The 25391-nt window shown below is 43.3% G+C and overlaps 3 protein-coding genes across 12 annotated transcripts in view; 2 read left to right on the forward strand and 1 right to left on the reverse strand.

The window, feature by feature from the left end:
* ASCC1 (activating signal cointegrator 1 complex subunit 1) overlaps positions 1–25391 on the reverse strand; it is a 165498-nt gene that overhangs the window by 117357 nt on the left and 22750 nt on the right. For 3 of the 9 annotated variants that reach the window (XM_064374260.1, XM_064374261.1, XM_064374264.1), the window contains 2 exons: positions 4638–4782; positions 1902–2001 (listed from right to left, as the gene is read on the reverse strand). In XM_064374260.1, the coding sequence (XP_064230330.1) occupies positions 1902–2001; positions 4638–4749 (212 nt within the window). In that variant the 5' untranslated portion in view covers positions 4750–4782. Of the gene's footprint in view, positions 1–1901; positions 2002–3115; positions 3214–4637; positions 4783–7509; positions 7627–7871; positions 7981–14383; positions 14696–25391 lie in introns of those variants that run through there. The other 6 variants (XM_064374256.1, XM_064374257.1, XM_064374258.1 and 3 more) reach the window with 5 other exon arrangements.
* On the forward strand, positions 3342–3701 carry LOC105722635 (small nuclear ribonucleoprotein Sm D2-like). The gene has a single exon (XM_064373682.1). The coding sequence runs from the start codon at positions 3342–3344 to the stop codon at positions 3699–3701; it is 360 nt and encodes a 119-aa protein (XP_064229752.1).
* ANAPC16 (anaphase promoting complex subunit 16) lies at positions 7717–24873 on the forward strand. Of its 2 annotated transcripts, none has more exons than XM_012460275.2 (4): positions 7717–7803; positions 14410–14578; positions 22126–22200; positions 22833–24873. In XM_012460275.2, the coding sequence occupies exons 2-4, from the start codon at positions 14437–14439 to the stop codon at positions 22946–22948; spliced, it is 333 nt and encodes a 110-aa protein (XP_012315698.1). In that variant the 5' UTR covers positions 7717–7803; positions 14410–14436; the 3' UTR covers positions 22949–24873. The 2 variants fall into 2 exon arrangements, with proteins under 2 accessions (XP_012315698.1, XP_012315699.1); XM_012460276.3 differs by lacking the exon at positions 7717–7803 and adding an exon at positions 7811–7897.

Consider the following 25391-nt stretch of genomic DNA (forward strand, 5'->3'; position numbering starts at 1 on the left):
CATTTATGGAACCCACACCATACAGGGGATTGAGTCCCTTTGTTTTGGGTTAAATAAAGGTTGCCAGGTGATGGCTGCTAGGGCCAGGGTGCTAAGTGGAAATGTTATATAAACTGTATGCTTTTTACAAGCAGTTGAAGTTTTGTCAAGCCCACCACCACTGCACTGCCCTTTATGTAAGTCCCCTTGATAAAATGCTGTGTCTCATTTGCTGGCTCTGGGTCTCTTCCCTAGCCTAACATAGTGCCATCCCCAACAAAGTCAACAGGTATGCGGCATGACATATGCTATCTTCATTAAACCCATACTGGCATGTTTCCAGTTAAAAGTACAGCTGGACTCAAAAGAGGTTTACATGGAAAATCTAAAATATTCACTTTAGGTCAAGCACAGCGGTTCATGCCTGTAATCACAGCACTTTTGGAGGCCGAGGCAGGCAGATCATTTGAGGTCAGGAGTTCAAAGACCAGCCTGGCCGACGTGGCAAAACCCTGTCTCTAACAAAAACAAAAAAAATTAGCTGGGTGTGGTGGCACATGCCTGTAGTCCCAGCTACTCGGGAGGCTGAAGCAAGAGAATCGCCTGAACCAGGGAGACAGAGGTTGCAGTGAGCTGAGATCACATCACTGCATTCCAGCCTGGGTGACAAAGCAGAAGCCCTGTCTTTAAAAAATAATAATATTTAAAAGGTAACATGGGATATGGTGGCTGGGCATAGTGTCTTATGCCAATACTTTGGGAGACCAAGGTAGGAGGATAACTTGAGTCCAGGAGTTCAAGATCAGCCAGGGAAACATAGTAAGAACCCCACCTCTACAAGTAATTTAAAAAATCAGGCAGTCTTGTTGGTGTGTGCCAGTCCCAGGTACTTGGGAGGCTGAGGTGGGAGGACTGCTTTAGCCTGGGCAGTCGAGGCTGCAGTGAGCCGAGATCGTGCAACTGCACTCCAGCCTGGCAACAGAGCGAGACCCTGTCTCAAAAATATAATAATAAAAAAAATAAAAGGTGATGTGGTTTGGATCTGTATCCCTACCAAGTCTCACGCTGAAATGTAATCCTCAGTGTTGGAAGTGGGGCCTGGTGGCAGGTGTTTGGATCATGGGGGTGGATCCCTCATGATGGCTGCGCACCATCTCCTTGATCAATGAGTGAGCTCACACAAGATCTGGTTGTTTAAAAGTGTGTAGCACTGGGCCGGGCGCAGTGGCTCACGCCTATAATCCCAGCACTTTAGGAGGCCAAGGCGGGTGGATCATGAGATCAAGAGATCGAGACCATCCTGGTCAACATGGTGAAACCCCGTCCCTACTAAAAATACAAAAATTAGCTGGGCATGGTGGCGCATGCCTGTAGTCCCAGCTACTCGGGAGGCTAAGGCAGGAGAATTGCTTGAACCCAGGAGGCGGAGGTTGAGGTGAGCCGAGATCGCGCCATTGCACTCCAGCCTGGGTAACAAGAGCAAAACTCCGTCTCAAGAAAAGAAAAAAAAAAAAGTGTGTGGCACCTCACTTCCCATCGTTTTTGCTCCTGCTTTCACCATGTGACATGCCTGCTCCCACTTTAGCTTCTGCCAAGAGTAAATGGTCCCTGAGGCCTCCCCAGATGCCAGTGCCATACTTGTACTGTCTGTAGAGCCATGAGCCAATAAAATCTCTTTTCTTTATAAATTACCCAGCCTCAGGTATTTCTTCATAGCAACGCAAGAATGGCCTAACACAAGAGGCAAAATCAGCTTATCAATACATGTAGAACAATGAAATTATTCTGTAATCAGTCCTTTGAAATTTTAGGACATAAAACTACACTATTTTATCATTAGTGATCAAGCATTGCAATAAGTATGGAAGACCAAAGAGTCCACTTCCCACTAAGTTTCCTGGAAGTGTTTCCCCATGACTCACTTATAGAGCAAGCTAGGGGCCCTCACAGTAGACCGGAATCCTTGTGGGGTCTGCTCCACCTCATAGGCATCACAGGGCTCATCAGTGCACTCCATGGAGCCTGCACAGAAACCATGACATGTCATTCAGAAAAAATGTTGCTCTGTGGACAACAGCTTTCACCTTAGCTGTCAACCACTGTTGGCGTTTTTAAATAGCAATACACAGGCATAAAGAACAGCCAGACACTGTACATTGCATGACACTGCTCTGATACTCCTTCTGACCTGATCTTATAAGCAATAAACCATAAAAAACATATAATGACTATTTTAAATCTTTCAGTCTTGGAACCCTCAGAAGGTAGCATATGCATACAGTAACTCCCCCCCATCTGTGGTTTCACTTTCTGAGGTTTCAGTTACTTGCAGTTAACTGCTATCCAAAACTATTACTACAATAAGATACTGAGCATGACACAGAGAGACCACATTCGCATTAATTTTATTACAATGTATCGTTATAATTGTTCTATTTTATTAGTTATTGTTATTAATCTCTTACTGTGCCTAATTAATAAACTAAACTTTATCAAAGATGTCTATATAATGCTGGCCCTCCATATCCAAGGATTCTCCATCTGTAGATTCAACCAACTGCAGACTAAAAATATTTGAAAAACAATCTAGCCTGGGCAACAAAGTAAAACCCCTCATCTCTACAAAGATTAGCTGGGCATGGTGGCACATGCCTATAGTCCCCACTACTGAGGAGGCTGATGTGGGAGAATCGTTTGAGCCCAGGAGGTTCAGGCTGCAATGAACCAAGGTCGTGCCACTGCACTCCAGAATGGGCCTGTCTCTTAAAAAAAAAAAAATTATTTGGAAAAAAATAAGTAAAGTAACAATACAGCAATAAAAATAATACAAATTAAAAAACAATACATACCGGGCATGGTGGCAAATGCCTGTAATCCCAGCACTTCGGGAGGCCGAAGTGGGCGGATCACCCAAGGTCAGGAGTTTGACAACACCCTGGCCAACATGGTGAAACACTGTCTCAACTAAAACTACAAAACTTAGGCCAGGCGTGGTGGCTCATGCCTATAATCCCAGCACTTTGGGAGGCCAAGGCAGTGGATCACAAGGTCAAGAGATCGAGACCATCAAGGTCAACATGGTGAAACCCCGTATCTACTAAAAATACAAAAATTAGCTGGGCGTGGTGGTGTGTACCTGTAGTCCCAGCTACTCAGGAGGCTGAGGCAGGAGAATTGCTTGAACCCAGGAGGCAGAGGTTGCAGTGAGCCGAGATCACGCTGTTACACTCCAGCCTGGGCGACAAGAGCAAAATTCTATCTCAAAAAATAATAATAATAAATAATAAATAAAATAAAAAATAAAAATAAAAAAATACAGCAGGACCAACATGTGAGGCCCGGCTAAGGCACAGGTGGTGGGAATGAGGAGCCTCCTCAACAAGCCCAAGAGTGAGATGACCCCGGAGGAGCTGCAGAAGCGAGAGGAGGAGGAATTTAACACGGGTCCACTCTCTGTGCTCACTCAGTCCGTCAAGAACAACACCCAAGTACTCATCAACTGCCGCAACAATAAGAAACTCCTGGGTCGCGTGAAGGCCTTTGATAGGCGCTGCAACATGGTACTGGAGAACGTGAAGGAGATGTGGACTGAGGTACCCAAGAGCGGCAAGGGCGAGAAGAAGTCCAAGCCAGTCAACAAAGACCGCTACATCTCCAAGATGTTCCTGCGTGGGGACTCAGTCATCGTGGTCCTGCGGAACCCGCTTATCACCAGCAAGTAGGAGCCACCTATCCCTGTCAGTCAACAGAACTCACTCCCCTGTCCTACAGAGACCATTGCCGCTGGTGTTGAGAATAATAAAGCTCTGTGTTTTTTTCTAAAAAAAAAAAAAAAAAAATACAGCATAACAACTATTTATAGAACACTTGCATTGTATTAGGTATATATGTATTATAAGAGAGGATTTAAAGTAGGATATGTGTAGGTTACATGCAAATAACACGCTGTTCTACAAAAGGGACATGAGCATCCAAGGATTTTGGTAACACTATTGGGCACTGGACTAAATACATACGTTCATTTATTTCAAAAATTTATATATAATTACTTTAGGGCTGGGCACAGTGGCTCATGCCTGTAATCCCAGAACTCTGGGAGGCCGAGGCAGGTGGATTACTTGAGGTCAGGAGTTCAAGACCAGCCTGGCCAACAATGGTGAAACCCTATCTCTACTAAAAATACAAAAATTAGCTGGGCATCGTGGCATGTGCCCATAGTCCCAGCTTGGGAGGCTGAGGCACCAGAATTACTGGAACCTGGGAGGAGGGGGTTGCAGTGAGCGGAGATCACACTACTGCACTCCAGCCTAGGTGACAGAACAAGACTGTCTCAAAAAATAATAATAACTTTACAGACAAAGGAACTTAATTTTGTCATAGAATATTAATGGTTAATATTAATAATCAACTAAAATTACTCTTTATGATATTTAAGCCTCTGTACAAAGAAGAAACATAGCTTATAAATTGCAACCAAAAACACTTCAGCTAAACTCAAACTCATCAGTACCCTTAGACATGAACACAAATGGAGCTATATGAGGCCAAACATCTCAAATTTCAGTGAGGACACAGAAACACACTGAAACAAAACAAAGAATTGATCCTACAATACACAGGACATTTTATTTATCTGACCAAAGAGCAATTAGGATTACCTTGATAAAAGTCCTCTTCATCTTCTTCACGTTGATAGGTCTGTTCTTGGATTGGATTCTTCCTATAATTCCGGCCATCAATTCTTATAAGCTGTGGACGCAGAACTTCCATGACACGTTCTCCAAATAATATTCCAGTGACGTCCTGAAAAATATAATTAACATCTTACCTTTCTTAGTGAGAATTAAAGTCCTAACTCTAGTGACTAGAGATAGTCCTATCTCTAGTGTATTACATAGGTCTGAATTGGGCATCAGTTCACAGTGTCTCTTACACAAAAAAGGCACTCTTGGCCGGGCGCGGTGGCTCAAGCCTGTAATCCCAGCACTTTGGGAGGCCGAGGCGGGTGGATCACGAGGTCAAGAGATCGAGACCATCCTGGTCAACATTGTGAAACCCCGTCTCTACTAATACAAAAAAATTAGCTGGGCATGGTGGCGCGTGCCTGTAATCCCAGCTACTCAGGAGGCTGAGGCAGGAGAATTGCCTGAACCCAGGAGGCGGAGGTTGCGGTGAGCCGAGATCGCGCCATTGCACTCCAGCCTGGGTAACAAGAGCGAAACTCCGTCTCAAAAAAAAAAAAAAAAAAAAAAAAGGCACTCTTTCCCATTGGATTTCCCATCTGTAAACTAGTTTATGTCAATTGCTGCATTTTTTACCACACTGGCTCACTCCAGACAGCAAAGTAATATATAAACTATTTATCACCCTCCAAAATAGAGATGAAAAGGCATACACTCTAAAAAAAAAAAAAAAAAGAAGAAGAAGGAAGGGAGGAAGGGAGGGAGGGCTGGTCAGGAGCAGTGGCTCACACCTCTAATCCTAGCATTTTGGGAGGCCAAGGTGGGAAGACTGCTTGAGGTTGGAAATCAAGACCAGCCTCTAAAAAAAGAAAGAGAAAAGGGCCAGGTATCATGGCTCACTCCTGTAACCCCAGCACTTTGAGAAGCCGAGGAAGGAGGACTGCTTGAACTCAAGAGTTTGAAACCAGCCTGGGCACATGGCAAAACCCTGTCTCTCTTTAAAAAAAAAAAAAGGGCCGGGCGTGGTGGTTCATGCATGTAATCCCAGCACTTTGGGAGGCTGAGGCAGGTGGATCACCTGAGGTCAGCCTGGCCAACATGGAGAAACCTCGTCTCTACTAAAAATACAAAAAATTAGCTGGGCGTGGTGGCGCGCGCCTGTAATCCCAGCTACTCAGGAGGCTGAGGCAGGAGAATTGCCTGAACCCAGGAGGCGGAGGTTGCGGTGAGCCGAGATCGCGCCATTGCACTCCAGCCTGGGTAACAAGATCAAAACTCTGTCTCCAAAAAAAAAAAAATGTCTCTTTATTACTTCAGCCTAGTGAGTAAAATGCAAACTTCAGTGGTTATCTAACTATGTGCACAATATCTCACTTTTTTTTTTTTTTTTTTTTCCCAGACGGTGTCTCATCTTGTTGCCCAGGCTGGAGGTGTGATCTCTGCTCCCTGCAACCTCTGGCTCCCGGGTTCAAGAGATTCTCCTGCCTCAGCCTCCTGAGTAGCTGGGATTACAGGCGCGCGCCACCACGCCCAGCTAATTTTTTGTATTTTTAGTAGAGACGGGGTTTCACCATGTTGGCCAGGCTGGTCTTGAACTCCTGACCTTAGGTGATCCACCTGCCTTGGCCCCCCCGAAATGCTGGGATTACGGGCGTGAGCCACCACGTTGGGTACACTCTAGCAAGACAATTAAGACAATGAGGGATATTTAATAAATTTAACCACCCAGAAAAAAAAATACCCCTAAGTACTTTGAGAGATGCTAGACATTCATACCAATCAGCTCCAGTTGCCCGTCAAAGCACAGTTAAAATAACAACTTAACTATGGTTCTCAGACCAACATATTGCTGATGGAAGGAATCCAATTTCTACAGGCCACTGCCCAACAAAATGCACATCACTCACTGAGAAACTAAGCTTCTGGTCACACCACTTAATGAATCAATAATTTAGGAAACAAAGGTTCTTACAGGTTAGCTGAGGTTAAATTGAACCAATATTCCTACTATGTACAGCTTGAAGCCCAAATAGTCTTGAAGCCCAAAATACTGAAGAGTTCCAAAGAAAACAAGTCGATCCTTAATAAATACGCTAATGTTCAGTCCAACCCTCAGCAAATAAGTCACTTTAATGGATGGTTTGGGCCGGGCGCGGTGGCTCACATCTGTAATCCCAGCACTTTGGGAGGCCGAGGCGGGCAGATCACCTGGGGTCAGGAGTTCGAGACCAGTCTTGCCAACATGGTGAAACCCCTTTGCTACTAAAAATACAAAAAGTAGTCGGGCGTGGTGGCGGGCGCCTGTAATCCCAACTACTAGGGAGCCTGAGAGGTGGAAGTTGCAGTGAGCTGAGATCGCGCCACTCCACTCCAGCCTGGGCAACAGAGCAAGACTCCCTCTCCAAAAAAAAAAAATAAATGTTTAAAAATAGTAATAATTGATGGTTTGTGTGCTTACAGAATCAAGAAGAGGTTTCGTGAAAAATAACATAGAAGGTAAACCGACAGGGATGGAGGAAAAGGGCACATAATTAGCAATAGTCGATGACATCACACCCCAGTGGCCTATTCCCCAAGGCCTCTAAAATTCTCAACAAAAAAAACTTTCAAGGGGAAAGCTGAAAAAAAAAAGTTCCCCACAAAAACAGACTAAGGTGAAGGTCGGGACCTCAGACCACAAGTTCCGGAAAAACAGGTAGTTGTCCGGAAGACAGCAAAAGCAGCATCTACCTGCCCTGCAGTGCCCTGCGCTACGAGACTGCTCGGAAGGAAAGAGGGGAATAACCAACTTAACCCTGCTTCGAGGTGGTTTGGAGAGGAAGAGGAAAGCTGTGTCTTTCTGCAATACCGTGAGGGAAGCCGAGGCCCCGAATCATCAAAGAGAAGGAGAAAAGTACTAGAGAGCTGCAGGCAAACCAAGACACGGAAAGGCGAAGGAGCCGGAACTCCTCTCCCGGAGCGCGTTTCCTACTCCCCTACTCGCGTCTCCGCCCTGGCCACGCCCACCACGGCACGGACGCGCGCACGCCGCCGGCTCCCATTGTGAGGGCGCGAGCCCGCCGCCGTCCTCGTCGTGGTGTGCGCGGCAGCTCCGGCCGATCCTGGGGGCGGGGCTGTAGGGGAAAGTGCTAACGCCGCTGAGGTAAGAAGCTGAGGGCTCGAGGGCCTTCGGAAGCTTGGTGAAAAGGGAGTTAACCCCTAGGAGCCTACCTGCAGGGACTAGGAAAATGGAGAAGGTAGGTGGAGAAACAGGAGACTGCTGTAGCAGACGTGCAAAAGGAAATTTCTCCCTGCCGGGTTGGACTGACTGCGCATGCGGGCCGAGGGGTGGAGCCTGCGCAGTGGGACAGCGCCGATGGCGTCGTTTCCTGGGGACCCAACTGGGTGGGTAGCGTGGCTAGGAGTTAGCTTGGGAGCCGCTGGCGTTCTGACCGCTCCCTCTCCAGCCCCTTTCTCTCCACGCCCCACCCCCCAGTTACAGCTGCGGCTTCTATATGGTTTGGGTTGTAATCCAGCTGTTTTTAAGTGGAACGATTTGTTGATGGAATTTAATGACTGCTTGTAATTTGTCTTTGTACTAGGGTAGGAACTTTTAAGCAATTACTCTTTTTAAGAAAACAGGCATATATCTGTTAGAAAGGAAAGGAATTTATGCATGCGAGGTCATCCCTGCCGTACAGGAAGTAAATGTTTAAGCATCTTATCTCGGACACAGCAATCTGTGTCCAGAAAGCATCATTACTCTCCTGTGAAGATCTCCACTGCCAGCCCCAACCTCCCTGACAGGGCCAAGTCCCAGGATACTTCATCACTAGTATTTACTCAACAAAATTTTACTAAGCACTTCCGGTGAGCCTGGCAAACTAGTTGAAGATAGAGTTGTGCGAATACATCTGCACAATGAGGAAAAAAAAAAAAACTTAATGGACCAGAACTCATGACACCGCGCTTCTCTATCTCCTGCTTGACCTTTGCTGAGCTCCTCGCCCTGCGTTCTGTCATTTGTTCATCATTCATTCGTCTGAAATGCTCGGGACTGGAAGCACGGTGGAAACACTGTGACCCAGGTTCTGTGCTCGGCATTGAGGGTAGAAAGACTTTTCGAAGGTAGCAGGAAGTTTCTTAAGATCATGAACCTTAAAATGAAAGTGTAAAGTGTATAGTAGAAGGCATTGGCCTTCCTCCTGAGCAGATTCTTTCCCCTCTGAGAGCTTGCTGACTCTGTGTTAGATGGAGAGAATTAAAACTTTTTCCATGAAGTAACTAACCTTTGTCACACCTGTGTGAGGTAGCTGCCACTATTACAGGTTGAGTATCCCTAATCCAGAAATCCAAAATGCTCCAAAATTTAAAACTTCTTGAGCACTGAGGGGATGGTCAAAGGAAATGCTAATTGGAGCATTTTGAATTTCAGATTTTCGGATTTGGGAGGCTTAATCATTAAGTATAATACAAATATCCCAAAACCTTAAAGAAATCCAAAATACTTCCAGTCCCAAGCATTTCAACTTGTTTCCCATTTTGCAGATAAGACAACCAAGGAACAAAAATAGTAAATATGCTGGAGGTTGCAGTTTTTTGAATTTTTGCCATCAGACCTTGGCGATGACCTTGAGCAGTAGGATATAAATTACTCCCACATGGTTAGCATTCCAGTAATGGAACACTAGGCATAAATGGGTTAAATTATTTGTCCACAGTCATGCAGCAAGTAAGTAGCAAAACCAGAACTGAGGCAGAGAGGCTTCATAATCTTACCCGCTATGCTGTTTTACCTTGCACATGACAAACGACATGCCAACAAGCCATTGCTTCAAAATGTCACAGCAGATAAGCTAAAATTGTCTCTATACCTCAGTTTTATTTTTTCATGTATAAAATGAGGAAGTTGGATTAGATGACCTTTAAGGAATCTGTGGTTCTTGTGAAATATTGAATTCATTCAGCAAGCATTTACTGAAATGAACAGCTACTTCCTCACTATAGGCCAGGTGTTATGTTTGGTTCTGGTGATCACTTAGTGCCTGCCTTGAGAGCAGTTACAATCTCTAGGGTGTATTAGTTTTGCTTTATTCTCATTTACCACTCGCTGGTAGCATTCAAAATTTAACCTACCAAAATTTAACCTACATCTTTAGAGCTAGAAAATGCTTCGATATATCCTTCCACCTCAGCAGAAAACTACTTAAAGTTAGCTTTGTGCTAATTCTGTGCTCCAGTTTTTAATCCTGGCTGTTTTGTGTATGGAATGATAGTAGTTCTGAGAGTTGGAAAGAAAACAGGATGAAAGGGAATTCCTTTGATTATATTCAGCTTAGAAGTCACACTGTGGCTAACTTTTGAAGCTGTCCTCGCTCTGGCAGTTGCTTGGGTGCTCTGCTGAGCAACTGACTTCAAAATATGAAGTATAAAGCATTTGCAACTGAATAGAGCATTTATCAGGGTGTAGGAAAAATAGAGTTTTAAATCTTAGGTGAGATTATAAAGAGTTCACAGTGCGTTCTACTCTGAACTGATGGGAAATAAAGACTAAGCTACTCTCCAAACGTATAAGTTGTCTATATACTTTATTTGAATCCCACCAGGAATTCACTTAAAGATTTGGACCTGATCCATTACTGCTTAAATTCAAAAAAAATTCAAAAACTTGTCAGGCTGTATTTTGACCCACTGTAGTCCAGAAGATTGGATATGAATCTGACTCCAAAAATTGTTGCCTCTGTGGATATGAGTACAATTTGGAAAGTTAGCAGAGCTCAGAGAAAAAAGGAAACGTGATCTAATAACAAGATTGAAAATGTCTGCTGAGCAGAGTGGCTCAGGCCTGTAATCCCAGCATTTAGGGAGGCTGAGGCAGAGGATCGCTTGAGCCCAGGAATTGGAGACCAGCCTGAGGAACGTAGTGAAACTTCATTTCTACAAAAAAATAAAATTAGTGGGGTGTGGTGGCACACACCTGTAGTCCCAGCTATTTGGTAGGCTGAGGTAAGAGGATAAATTGCACTCAGGAGGTCAAGGCTGCAGTTAGCCAAGATCATGCCACTGCATTCCAGCCTGGGAAACATAGCAAGACTCTGTCTTCAAAAAAAGAAAAAAGAAAATGTCATTAATCAGTTTGCATTTTTGCTGACAGTCTAGTTATAGTAGTTGCTTTACCGTTCCCATATCCCACTTCACTATTAATCAGTGTTACTTGTAATGAAATCAGAAACCAAGCTCTGTTTCTCTTAACAGCCTTAAATCATCATCACAAAATTAAGCAAACAGAACAGCCAGTGTTTGAAGACATACTGTATCATTTTCATTACTAGAAAACTAGATTTTATGGCCGGGCGCGGTGGCTCAAGCCTGTAATCCCAGCACTTTGGGAGGCCGAGGCGGGTGGATCACGAGGTCAAGAGATCGAGACCATCCTGGTCAACATTGTGAAACCCCGTCTCTACTAATACAAAAAAATTAGCTGGGCATGGTGGCGCGTGCCTGTAATCCCAGCTACTCAGGAAGCTGAGGCAGGAGAATCGCCTGAACCCAGGAGGCGGAGGTTGCGGTGAGCCGAGATCGTGCCATTGCACTCCAGCCTGGGTAACGAGAGTGAAACTCCGTCTCAAAAAAAAAAAAAAAAAAAAAAAAAAGAAAACTAGATTTTATATATATGAATATTTATATTTATATTTTATTCCCTCACTTTTTTCTGTTTTCGAAAAACATGGCCAGGTACAGTGGCTCATGCCTATAATCCCAGCACTTTGGGAGGCCAAGGTGGACAGATCACCTGAGGTTGGGAGTTCAAGACCAGCCTGGCCAACATGGAGAAACCCCATCTCTACTAAAAATACAAAATTAGCCAGATGTGGTGGCGCACGCCTGTAATCCCAACTACTCGGGAGGCTGAGGCAGGAGAATCACTTGAACCCGGAAGGCTCCAGCCTGGGCAACAAAAGTGAAACTCCATCTCAAAAAAAAAAAAAAGAAAGAAAAGTTTCAGACAGGCATGGTAGCTCACACAGGCATGGTAGCTCACCCAATACTTTGGGTGGCCAAGATGGGAGAATTGCTTGAGCCCAGGAGTTCCAGACAAGCCTGGGGACAACATGGTAAGAAGTTGTCTCTACCAAAAGTTAAAAAAAAAATTAACTGGGCATAGTGGCATGTACCTGTGGTCCCAGCTACTTGAGAGGTTGGAGTATTGCTTGAGCCTAGGAGGTTGGCTTCCCAAAATGCTGGGATTACGGGCCTGAGCCACCATGCCCGGCCTACAATCCTTTTTGAAATCCTTTTTTTAAGTGGGCTAAAATTCACATAACATAAAATTAACTATTAGCCATCTTAAAGTATACAATTCAATATAAAGTTGTTTTTAATATAAATACTAGAACTTTATCTATTACAGCAACCAGTAGCCACATGTGGCTACTTAAATTTTAATTAATATTAAATAAAATTTAGAATACAGAAATACACTTCTTCAGTCACACCAGCTTATAGGTGCAACATGAAGCTAGTGGCTACCATGTAGTGCAGTGCAGAAATAGAACAGTGGAATATTTCCATCATGGCAGAAAGTTCCATTAGACAGCATTGCACTAGACCATTTTTTCTTTTTTTTTTTAAATGGAGTCTGGCTCTTATTGCCCAGGCTAGAGTGCAATGGAGTGATCTCACCTCACTGCAGCCTCCACTTCCTGGGTTCAAGTGATTTTCCTGCCTCAGTCTCCTGAGTAGCTGGGATTACAGGCACCTGCCATCACACCCGGCTAATTTTTGTATTTTTGTATTTTTAGTAGAGACAGCGTTTCACCATGTTGGCCAGGCTGGTCTTGAACCTCTCAACCTCAGGTGACTGTCCGCCTCAGCCTCCCAAAGTGCTGGGATTACAGGTGTGAGCCACAGCACCCAGCCATTTTTTCTTTAAAAAATACTACGTACACTTTTTTTTTTTTTAAAGATGAAGTTTCACTCTTGTTGCGCAGGCTGGAGTGCAATTGCACGATCACGGCTCACCACAACCTCTGCCTTCCAGGTTCAAGGAATTCTCCTGCCTCAACCTCCTGAGTAGCGGGGATTACAGACATGTGCCACCACGCCCAGCTAATTTTTGTATTTTTAGTGGAGACAGGGTTTCCCTGTGTTGGTCAGGCTGGTCTCAAACTCCTGACCCCAGGTGATCTATATACACACCTGGCCACTATATACACTTTTTTTGAGGGCTCAGCACAGTAAGACTTTGGGAGGCCGAGGTGGGAGGATCACTTGAGACCAAAAGTTAAAGACCAAACTAGGCAACATAGCAAGACCTCATCTCTATTTTAAAAAAGAAAGGAAAGAGACCGGGCACAGTGGCTTATACCTGTAATCCCAGCACTTTGGGAGACCAGGGTGGGCGGAGGACCTGAAGTCAGGTGTTAGAGACCAGCCTGGCCAACATGGTGAAACGTGTCTCTACTAAAAATATAAAAATTAGCTGGATGTGGTGGCTCCTGCCTGTAATTCCAGCTACTCAGGAGGCTGAGGCAGGAGAATCACTTGAACCCAGGAGGCAGAGGTTGCAGTGAGCCAAGATCATGCCACTGCATTCTAGCGTGGACGACAAGAGCAAGACCCCGTCTCAAAAGAAAAAAAAAAAAAGGAAAGAAAATACTGTAAACACTTTTTAGAATCTTTTGTTAAAGTCGTGTAAGCTTCTGTGGTAAAGGGAATGTTTCGTTTTGAACTTTTGTAAGGTGTCATGTATTCAGTACAGTTTTCTTGTTAACATTTGAATTTTTTATATGAAATATGATTAAATACAGCTGCTCTGTTCATACTAGACTATAATTTCCAAGATCATTTTCTGAACTTTTTTTTGTTCCGGTTTTGGGACGCCACCAAGTGATAAATTTGGGTATTACATTTGGATGAAAAGGTTAATTTCTTTTTTTTTTTTTTTGAGACAGAGTCCTGCTCTGTCGCCTAGGCTGGAGTGCAGTGGCACAATGTCAGCTCACTGCAACCTCTGCCTCCAGGGTTCTAGCCATTCTCTTGCCTCAGCCTCCCAGGTAGCTGGGATTACCGGTGCCTGTCACCATGGCCAGCCAATTTTTTTTTTTTTTTTTTGGCATTTTTAGTAAGAGACAGAGTTTTGCCATGTTGGCCAGGATGGTTTCGAACCCCTGACCTCAGATGATCTGTCCACCTCTGCCTCCCAAAGTGCGAGATTACAGGCGTGAGCCACTGCGCCTGGCCAAAAGTTAATTTTTAATGAGAAGGCCAATATATATTTCCTAACTAGTTCCCCTTCCTTGGGAACAGAACACAGTGTTATTCTGAAATTTTATTTGGAAAATAGTATAAGTGAATTTCTTGATGTGGCTTGATCAAGATGTATCCAAAACAAACTGTCCTGTGAAGTGTGGTGGTTTTATCCTCATATAACTTATTTCCTCAGTCAAATTTCTGCCTTAGTGCTGCCATATCACCCCTTCATAACTCATAAATCACCCACAGTCAATCTCAGTTGACATAAACTGTTTGCTAATGGTAGGAATTTGTGTTTTAAGTGTACATACTATTCTTAAGCATATTTTCAGTTCAAAACCTGACTGACATTTTGGCCTGAGACATCAATAAAAGATTGTGAAAGTAGAGAGGGTAGAAAAAAGGGGAGCAAACTCTTTACAAAACTGTATGCTGGCCCTTATGGAAGCTAAAATGAAATGTTGTCACTCTCACTTCCATAAACTTACCAATTGCTGTTTTTCTTTCTCTGTAGTGAAGTAAGAATTCTACTAGAGAGGAAATGGCTGCTTCATCATCATCATCCTCAGCTGGCGGGGTCAGTGGAAGTTCTGTCACTGGATCTGGTTTCAGTGTCTCAGACCTTGCCCCACCACGGAAAGCCCTTTTCACCTACCCCAAAGGAGCTGGAGAAATGTTAGAAGGTGATCTCATGCTGCTTTCCGAATAATTGGATTCAGACCTGCAATGAATATTAATTGTAAAGAAGCTATTAAGTGGATTAAAGATGAGTTTGTCCTGATTTCAGCCCCACATTTTATCTCTTGTCCCCATCTCAAAATAATATCTTTAAAAACAAATCTTGCTCCAGAATCAGAATTTTTGAGCTGAAAAGGACTTTGGAAATCAAGGAAGTTATCTAGAGTTATTTGGATCCAGAAAAGTTAAGTGATTTGACCATACTGAAGGCAGAGTCAGGGCTGGGCACGGTGGCTTACACATGTTATCTCAGCACTTTGGGAGGCCGAAGCAGACAGATCACTTCAGGCCAGTAGTTGGAGACTAGCCTGGCCAACAAGGTAAAATCCCATCTCTACTGAAAATATAAAAATTAGTAGCTGGGCTTGGTAGAGTGCACCTGTAATCCCAGCTACCAGGGAGGCTGAGGCAGGAAAATGGCTTGAATCTGGGAGGTAGAAGTTGCCATGTGCCGAGATTGTGCCACTGCACTCCAGCCTGGGTGACAGGGTGAGACTCTGTCTCAAAAAAAAAAGCAGAGTCAGCACTGAAACCAGGAATTCTCTTGACCTCCTACTCGAGTTTGCTTTATCCTGGCACCTGTCTACCTCCCCATGGTAGTAGGTTTGATGTATATTTTTCTAGTGGGACTGATCTACAGATAAATTCACCCTGTCAGAAAGGTTCTAAGAGGAAATAAAAGCTAATATATTGCCCTTTTATGTGATCATGACTCCTGACCCACCGCAGGATGATGCTGTGTGGTTTTTCTAGTACCAGAGCCAGATTTACATCAAATCTTTCACCATCTTATTCAGTACCACTGGCCGACTGGCTGGCCAAGATCAGGATACAGGCTGTAAGCATGTTACTTGAAGAGCTACACAAATAATTCTTAACAGGGAGCATAAAAATCATCCGAAGAGCTTATTTAAAATGCACATTTCTGTCCAGGTATGGTGGCTCACACCTGTAATCCCAGCACTTTGGGAGACCAAGATGGGTGGATCACCTGAGGTCAGGAGTTTGAGACCAGCCTGGCAAACATGGTTAAATCCTGTCTCTACTGAAAATACAAAAATTAGCCAGGCATGGTGGCAGGTGCCTGTAATCCCCGCGACTCGGGAGGCTGAGGCAGGAGAATCACTTGAACCTGGGAGGCGGAGGTTGCAGTGAGCTGAGATCCTACCACTGCACGCCAGCCTAGGGGACAGTGAGATTCCTTCTCAAAAATAAAAATGAAATGCATATTTCTGGGCCCACCTTAGTGTTTCTGAATTACTCTACGGTGTAGCTCAAGAATACATCTTTTACCAGCATCCAGGGCCTTCTCTTGAAGGCAGTCTTCCATATTTTGAAAAACATTGGGACCAGGAATGGTGGCTCAAACCTGTAATTTCAGCACTTTGGGAAGCCAAGGCATGAGAATTGTTCGAGACCAGGAGTTCAAGGCTACAATGAGCTATGATCATGCCATTTCACTCCAGCCTGGGTGACAGAATGAAACTCTGTCTCAAAACATAATAAATTTTTTAAAAGCATTGGGAGGCTGGGCACAGTGGCTCACGGTTGTAATCCCAACACTTTGGGAGGCCAAGGCAAGTGGATCACAAGCAAGGTCAGGAGATCAAGACCATCCTGGTCAACATAGTGAAACCCTGTCTCTACTAAAAATACAAAAATATTAGCAGGGTGTGGCGGTGTGCGCCTGTAGTCCCAACTACTCAGGAGGCTGAGGCAGAAGAATTGCTTGAAACCAGGAAGCAGAGGTTGCAGTGAGCTGAGATCGTGCCACTGCACTCCAGCCTGGCGACAGAGCGAGACTCCATCTCAAAAAAAAAAAAATGCATTGGGAAAGAACCTATTAAAGATTCAAAATTTACTTGATTCTAGCATTTTAGTGCTTAATTATATATTGATCTTTTTTGCTTTAAGTATTGCAAATTTTTTTTTTGAGACTGAGTCTTGCTCTGTTGCCCAGGCTGGAATGCAGTGGTGGGATCTCAGCTCACTGCAACCTCTGCCTACCAGGTTCAAACAATTCTCCTGCCTCAGCTTCCTGAGTAGCTGGGATCACAGGCGCCCGCCACCACACCCAGCTAATTTTTGTGTAATTTTAGTAGAGACAGGATTTCTCCATGTTGCCCGGGCTGGTCTCGAACTCCTAACCTCAAGTGATCTGCCCGCCTCAGCCTCCCAAAGTGCTATGATTACAGGCGTGAGCCACCGTGCCTGGCCTTAATATTGCAAATTTACACAAATATATTTTAATACTGGGAATATCTGTGAGAAAGTTACAAATTATAGGCCAGACAGTGATTCACACCTGTAATCCCAGCACTTTGGGAGGCTGAGGCAGGCAGACTGCTCGAACCCAGGAGTTTGAAACGAAATCCTGTGTCTAGAAAAAAATGCAAAAATTAGCTGGGTGTGGTGGCATGTGTCTGTAGTCCCAGCTACTTAGGAAGATGGGGTGGGAGGTTCACCGGAGCCTGGGAGGCGGAGGTGCAGTGAGCTGTGATCGCATCACTGCACTTCAAAAAAAAAAAGATACAAACTATAGTTGGCCTTGAGGGTGATGAATAATCAGAAATAATAAAAAGAGTTTTGAATTAAGCCAGTAGATGACCAGGTAGTGTATGTAATTAGTGATACATATACTTCTCTCTTTGCCTTTTTATTTTAATTGTGTTACCTAAACACTCAAGTTAGTATCACTGAGTCTGGTTGGAAGTAGTGAACAACTGGGGCCCTGTTTACCATATTTGGTGCTAAAACTATATTATGACTTTTATATGCAGCAGAGACCTAGTATTAAGGAAGTTTCCCACAAAACAAAAGAAGACGCTTAAATTGCTTAATGAGTTTTATAGCAGCAGAAGAATCAGTATTCAATAATGGAGCTCTAAAATTAAAGTCATTTAAGTTCTAGCTATAAGAGGAATTTAATACAGGAGGCACCTCCACAGTCTCAAACTATCAGCATTCTTTGTCAGTATACACCAAATTATGGGGAGATATTGAAGAAGAAAGGCTTCTGAGATTAGTCTGAATGTTGATGTTCTAATGAGTTATAGATCTATCCATTTTTATTCCATCTCAATATGCTTCATGCATGGAGAAATGTGTTGGGTCTCTGTTGTAGGTTACATTTATATTAACTGTAAATACATAGTGCACAGTTTTTATTCTGTTTCTTAGATTTCAGGTTTTACCAATAATCTTAAAGCTGCTTAAACTTAAAGACTGTGAAAAATAACATAGAGAAGTCCCTTTAATATTCTTAGTCAAATCAGGAATATTAAATTGAAAAGAGTACTCTTAAATGTGCATGAAGATACTGGATTTGCTACCATGTTTATAGGTGATACTATTCTATTATACAATTAACCTAACACACATGTACCTGACCAATAATAGTTTAACAGAATATGAAAATAGAGCAGGAAGGGTTACCTGTCAAGAGTAAGGAACAAAAGCAGTTAGGAATCAAGGATGGATGCTGGGTTTTTTTGTTGGTTTTTTTGAGATGGAGTCTCATTCTGTTGCCCAGGCTGGAGTGCAGTGGTGCAATCTTGGCTCACTGCAACCTCTGCCGCCCGGGTTCAAGCGGTTCTCCTGCCTCAGCCTCCCGAGCAGTTGGGATTATAGGTGCCTGCCGCCATGCTGAGCTAATTTTTACAGTTTTAATAGAGATGGGGTTTCACCATGTTGGCCAGGCTGACCTCAAACTCCTGACCTGATCCACCTGCCTCAGCCTCCCAAAGCGCTGGGATTACAGACATGAGCCACTGTGCCTGGCCGGATGCTGTTTTTTTTTTTTTTTTTTTTTTTTTTTTTGAGACGGAGTCTCGCTCTTGTTACCCAGGCTGGAGTGCAATGGCGCGATCTCGGCTCACCGCAACCTCCGCCTCCTGGGTTCAGGCAATTCTCCTGCCTCAGCCTCCTGAGTAGCTGGGATTACAGGCACGCGCCACCGTGCCCAGCTAATTTTTTTGTATTAATAGAGACGGGGTTTCACAATGTTGACCAGGATGGTCTCGATCTCTCGACCTCGTGATCCACCCGCCTCGGCCTCCCAAAGTGCTGGGATTACAGGCTTGAGCCACCGCGCCCAGCCCCGGATGCTGTTTTTAATCTCAACAGGTTCAACTTGATGTTATATCTCATGAGTCTAGGATAGTAAACCAAATTACCTTGTGATTTAACTTTTTTGTGCATCTGCTCTCTAATAACCAACATCTCACATAAGCAGTATATAGCAGTTTTCAGCATTTTCCTGCCCTTGGCCAAAATTGTCTTCACCCAGTTATTAGTGAGCAAATTAGAGACTGCCTTCCAGCCCACTAATGGCCATATTTTTGTGACATTGTAAGCCACTGAAGTATAAATTATCTGCATTGTCTAATTTCCTACTGTGAGGTAATTTTTTTTTAATGTATTTGTTACCATCTTTATTTATTGGAGTTGGCGATGGTGTTAGATTTGGGCAATTTACTGAACTTTACCCTGTTTATAACCTTTGCTTGTCCCTTAAGAGGAAAGCTGATGTATTGCTACTTGCTGTGTTGGAAAGGGTTTGATTATAGTTTCTAAATGGAAGAGATTGCCCCCAGCTGACTCCACTCTGGAGAAATTCCAGGCTTTAGACTGGTACTGATATCACATCTAATAGGATGTGGCTAAGAAGCAACTGGATTTTGTGATTAATAGGGAGCTGCAAATCAGCAGAAGTGTGTCCCACAGGCATATAGTGTGGTGGAGTGACATGCAGAGGTGCCTTTTTGAAAGTTTAGCTTATATCCTTCTGCTTTGAAGTTCATTACCAAGGAAAATATGCAAATATCACAACTTAACCATTTTATCCTAATGGTGCCTGTGATGAAATATAAATGAAAGGTGGCACTTCCAAGAGCTTCCATATACATCTTGGCCTGATCCTTATAGCCCATAATCCCACTGCCTTGTGTGCAGTCCTAAACTTCAGGATCAAACCACCTGGGAGGTAAACTCTTAAAATTGTCTATGCTTTGCTCTTTCTAAAATAAAATAGGAGTTTCAATTGGACTTTTTTTTTTTTGAGACAGAGTCTCGATCTGTCGTCAGGCTGGAGTGCAGTGGCGCGATCTGGGCTCACTGCAACCTCTGCCTCCAGGATTCCAGCAATTCTCCTACCTCAGCCTCCGGAGTAGCTGGAATTACAGGCAGGTGCCACCACGCCCGACTAATTTTTATATTTGTAGTAGAGACAGGGTTTTACCATGTTGGCCAGGATAGTCTCTATCTCTTGACCTTGTGATCTGCCCCACTTGGCCTCCCAAGGTGCTGGGATTACAGACATGAGCCACTGCACACGGCCTAATTGGACTTTTTAAGCAAGAGTATGAATAGGATAGTGAATGTTGACATATCATTTACACAGAAGACCTGGTGTCAACTGTTCTCAACAGTCTCTCTTCCTGTCATAGAATTTATAGTTATTTGCTGTTCATTGCTTTTATCTAAAAAAAACTCAGTGATATATTACCTTGTCTAGATCTTTAAACTGGATAGTCAGTGTAATATTTAAGTGTTTTTTTTTTTTTTGGAGATGGAGTCTCACTCTGTTGCCCATGCTGGAGTGCAGTGGCACCATCTCCGCTCACTGCAGTCTCCACCTACCAAGTTCAAGCATTTCTCCCACCTTAGCTTCCCAAGTAGCTGGGACTACAGGCATGCACCACCACACCCAGCTAATTTTTGTATTTTAGTAGAGATGGGGTTTTGCCGTATTACCCACGCTGGTCTTGAACTCCCAAGCTCAGGCAGTCTACCTACCTTGGCCTCTCAAAGTGCTAGGATTGCAGGCATGAGCCACTGCGCCCAGCTATTTGGTTAATTTAAAATGAAAATATTGATTTGCTCAGTTTGATTATCAGCAGCTCACAAATGACTTATATTCAGCCAGAGAAATGGGAGCTGGTGGAGAGGATGGGATCATATCCCATTATCAGGTTTGAAGGCCAGCTGTGGTGGCTCTCGCCTGTAATCCCAGCCCTTTGGGAGGCCAAGGCAGGCAGATCACCTGAGGTCAGGAGTTTGAGACCAGCCTGGCCAACATGGTGAAACCCTGTCTCTACTAAAAATATAAAAATTAGCCAAGTGTGGTGGCAGGCACCTGTAGTCCCAGCTACTTGGCAGGCTAATGCAGGGAGAATTGCTTGAACCCAGAAGGTTGAGGTTGCAGTGAGCCAAGATTGTGCCACTGCACTCCAGCCTGGGCAACAGAGTGAGACTCCATCTCAAAAAAAATAAAAATAAAATAAGGTTTGAATTTACAGAATGTAACACTCTCTCTGAAAAGTATAAAGAATATACATCCCAATAATTATATTTTAATTTTTTTTATCTCTGAAGATACTGTTGGGAGGATGCCCTATTGGTTATATATTTAAGCTCTTTGGATACAACATCTGTAGTTTTTTTTATTGGTTATTGTGACTTCTGAAATAACATCTCCCTTGTGTGAAACTCAGCATGGGGTCAGAATGTGTTAGTCCTGTCTCCTTGCCACTTAATACCTGGCCAGCACAACAACCCGTGATTGATGGGTGAATGCTTGACGCCTGACACCTAGTAGTGCTGACATGAACTACTGCCTGAAAAAGGACAGCTGTGTCCTCTCTCCCCATTTGTTTTAGGATTTTTGCAATAAAGCACATCCCCCCAAATGGTTTCTGCTACCCTTTTAAAAATCAGATGTTTCTACATGAGCTGTAAATTTTCGAGAATATGTTTTGCTGTATTAGCCCTTGCCTGACAAGGAATAACATGAACTAGCTTATGTTTCACGATCATCTTCCAAGTGCTGTGGCAACTGAGTTGGCCACTTCTTGTTGGCAGTTCTTGGCACCAGCACAATGGTAGGTTCTGAACTTGCACCATACTCTGATCGTCATCCAAATTGCAGTGTTTTGGTTCATTTGGAAAATCAAGGTTACAGTTTGCGTTCACAGAATGAAATTTCCCAGCAGTGTTCTGTGATTGTCAGAGTGATGTAATTTGATATATTAAAAATCAATAATTGTATTTTTCTCAGCTTTGTTTTTTAGACTGAAAATGATTTGGAGTTTTAGTGAACCTTTATATTTTGACACCACAGGAGCCAGCCACATGGCCAAATGTGTCAGCTGCCAGTGTTTGCTTGACGTACAGAATAGGAGAACATTAAGGAACTCTCAGGTTGGGAGGAGGGAACTGTTGACCAAGACATCGACTAAGGTTTCTTGTTTTTGTTTTTGTAAGCACTATTTTTAAACTCTTAAACAAGTAGAGGGACTATTTTAATATTTTAGGTATAGAAGAAATAGCCTTTATAATAGTCTTAGTTCTAAATGAAATAGAACCCATCTTTGTAAACATTAACTAGATCCTGTATATAGAAGCAGGGAAAAGAACAGACAAGTTTACTTGGTTTATCAGAAGCCATAAAACCCTTAGAGGAGATTAAAACCTTTTCTCCTTTTTTTTGTAGATGGCTCTGAGAGGTTCCTCTGCGAATCTGTTTTTAGCTATCAAGTGGCATCCACACTTAAACAGGTGAAACATGGTAAGCACATGAGTGTTGTGTACTTGACTGTGAGAATAAATTTGCTAGGGGGTGGATAAGGCTGTGACAAAAACCCCCAAACTCAGCAAGGCTATTTGAGTGGAATTCCTTAATTAAAGAACATTCTAAGGTCTTAATCTAGTCATAATATCCACATTGAGGCTTAAGGTTGGGGCTGGGTGCAGTGGTTCATGCCTGTAATCCCAGCACTTTGGGAGGCCGAGGCGGGAGGATCACTTGAGGTCAGGAGTTTGAGACCAGACTGGCCAACATGGTGAAACCCCATCTCCTGAGGTCAGGAGTCCAAGACTAGCCTGGCCAACATGGTGAAACCCTGTCTCTACAAAAATACAGAAATTAGCCAAGCACGATGGCAGGGGCCTGTAGTCCCAGCTACTTAGGAAGCTGAGGCGGGAAAATTGAACCGGCAGGCGGAGGTTGCAACAAGATGAGAGTGCGCCATTGCACTCCAGCCTGGGCAACAGAGTGAGACTTCATCCCCCCACCCCCCAAAAAAAGAATCTTTAGGGGGAAAAATCCATCTATAAATTATTTTTATACCAGTCATCTTGGTGGCTGGTGGCAGTCCCATGGGTAATACATTGTTGTATAATCTCTCCTTGACTCTACAGATCAGCAAGTTGCTCGGATGGAAAAACTAGCTGGTTTAGTAGAAGAGCTGGAGGCTGACGAGTGGCGGTTTAAGCCCATTGAGCAGCTGCTGGGATTCACCCCTTCTTCAGGTTGATGCTACCTGGATGGTCACCTGTGGTGCACAGCTAGTTCAGAGCCAGTAGGGGACTTTCTCACAGCTTACATAGCCATCCAGAGAGATCCACAGCTACGTCGCTGAATTGTTAATGCACATTTGTACTTGGTTTCTCTGTATCTATTCACAGGCAACAAATACTTCTATGTGTGATCTTTCAGGGAATGTTTTTGTTTATTTGTTTTTAAAAGTATTGGGAATCAGATTAAGACAATCGGTTTCAGAGAACCAGAAGGTTTGGAGTTAAGAGATATTTATAAAATTTACACAAGCCAGGTAAGGTACATATCAGATTTAGCCAACTGAATGGCATCTGTCCTGTCATCCATACAGTGCCTGGAAATATTCACCAGTCAAGGTCAAGGTCAGCCTCTGTGGTTAAAAACAGAGCATTCTGACCTAAAACAGTTACTTTGCAGATGAATGTGATTTCAACTCAGGACCTATCCAAATGAGGAATCCTCAAATACTCATTTTTTTTTCCTATTTTTAGACATCAATTCTATAGATTCTAACTTTTTCTACCCTCTTCTAGACATGCCGAATGCTGGCAAAAAGAATTGCTTTTTGGATATGGCAGCACTTGTAAAAATAAAGCAGTAAGGAAAATCCTTTTAAACACAGAAATCCTGAGTTCATCTCATTGGTGGACCAAAGCAGTTCTGTAGCAAATAAATCCTTTGAAAGAGCTCCAAATTGGTATCTTTATCCTTTCAAAATCTCAGGGATTTAGGATGAGGAAAAGAGGTCAAATTACTTTTTACAAGAAGGGAATCTAAAAACCATTCCTCCTAAACAAATGGTAGACTCGCTTTACATCAGGGATATTTGTCTTTATAGGAGTACATGAATTTCTCTTATTGATATTTAAGTAGATTTTTTTTTAAGAGACAAGATGTTGCTATGTTGCCCAGGTTGGTCTTGAACTCCTGGCCTCAAGTAATGGGATTACAGGCATGAGCCACTGAACCTGGCCTCAAGTAAGTTTTTATACCATGATAGGGAAAAATCTGGAAGGCTGAGAGATGTACTTTGTTTCCCCTCGTGGGACCCCAGGTTCCACAGTAAACAACTGGTATAATCATTTATTAGATTGTAGGCAAATTTTGCCTTAGACAATGTTTGTCTGTTTCCTCATTAATAACTTGTACTGATCTACTTAGAGTTGCTTAATTATAAGTAAATATAATCCTAGTAGCAATTGGCCTTAATCTCAGGAGTTCAGTAACATGTTCTACCTGATGGGAGGTGGTGACCTCATTCAGTCCGTTAAGAGTCTGAGCCCTGTGAAGTTAAACACCTGCTCATGGTCACATAGCCCAGGCAGAAGAAAATCTCGGAACTTGGAATAGAGCCCAGTTGCCTGATAATTCATCTCATTATTGTCTCTAAAGCAAATTGGAGACTGGACATGGTGGGTCCCGCCTGTAATCCCAGCACTTTGAAAAGCCAATGTGGGCGGATCACCTGAGGTCAGGAGTTAAAGACCAGCCTGGCCAACATGGTGAAACTCTGTGTCTACTGAAAATACAAAAATCAGCCTGGTGTGGTGGCACACACTTGTAATCCTAGCTACTCAGGAGGTTGAGGCACAAGAATCGCTTAAACCCAGGAGGCAGAGGTTGCAGTGACCCGAGATCATGCCATTGCACTCCAGCCTGGGTGAAGAGCGAGACTGTGTCCCAAAGAATAATAAGAAAAATAAAAAATAATGCAAATCAGAGCACAAGAAGTACCAGTCCACTAACTCACCTTTTCCATATTAATAATTCTCAACTAAAACAAAGAGTTCCATATTTGAAAGCATTTTAGTTTTTTAACAGTACTTATTAGCAACAACCATCTTGATTATCACCAAAGGAAAAATTTAAAATACCTAGACTGCAATAAACCTTTAAATTGGATTTTCAGTGAGAATTTAGACGCAATCACTGCCTTCCTCTTAATTGTTTCATTTGTGTAACCATGCAGCAGAGGCACTGTGTTACCTCATCTTTACACTTTGGTATTGGAACTTAATACAGAATATTTTCTCTAAATTGGATGTTTCTTTATATGACCTTAGAAACTGAAGTAATCTTAGCATTAAACAAAAATGCTTTCTGAAGCATCTTTCCCATTGATCACTTAGCTGCCATTTTAGTCTTTCCAAGAATAAGACTCTCACAATTTTTTGAAGAGTACCTCCCTCTCTTTACCTTTCTGTCAGTCATGTCACATCATCCACAACTCCTGTTACTATGTTTTGGGCTCAAAGATTGTCCCAGTTGCTCATCTGTCATCTGTCATCTCTCGTGCCAGTCACTCACAGGCATTATTTATAATCCTCTGAATAACACAGCAAGATACGTAATGCCCCCTAATATAGAAGAGGAACTTGAAGCTCAGAGCAAGTGTCACTTGCCAAGGCTGCACGGCTAAG

The sequence above is a fragment of the Aotus nancymaae genome, unplaced genomic scaffold (assembly GCF_030222135.1).
Source record: "Aotus nancymaae isolate 86718 unplaced genomic scaffold, 86718_ANA_hifiasm-v0.15.2.pri h1tg000010l, whole genome shotgun sequence".
Classification (NCBI taxonomy): domain Eukaryota; kingdom Metazoa; phylum Chordata; class Mammalia; order Primates; family Aotidae; genus Aotus; species Aotus nancymaae.

Excerpts from the sequence above, each read along its gene's own strand:
- LOC105722635 (XM_064373682.1), top strand. The coding sequence starts at position 3,342 with ATGAGGAGCCTCCTCAACAAGCCCAAGAGTGAGATGACCCCGGAGGAG.
- ANAPC16 (XM_012460275.2), top strand. The coding sequence starts at position 14,437 with ATGGCTGCTTCATCATCATCATCCTCAGCTGGCGGGGTCAGTGGAAGT. Across the intron at positions 14,579-22,125 it reads AGCTGGAGAAATGTTAGAAG|ATGGCTCTGAGAGGTTCCTC; the intron begins GTGATCTCATGC and ends TTTTTTTTGTAG. Across the intron at positions 22,201-22,832 it reads ACTTAAACAGGTGAAACATG|ATCAGCAAGTTGCTCGGATG; the intron begins GTAAGCACATGA and ends TTGACTCTACAG.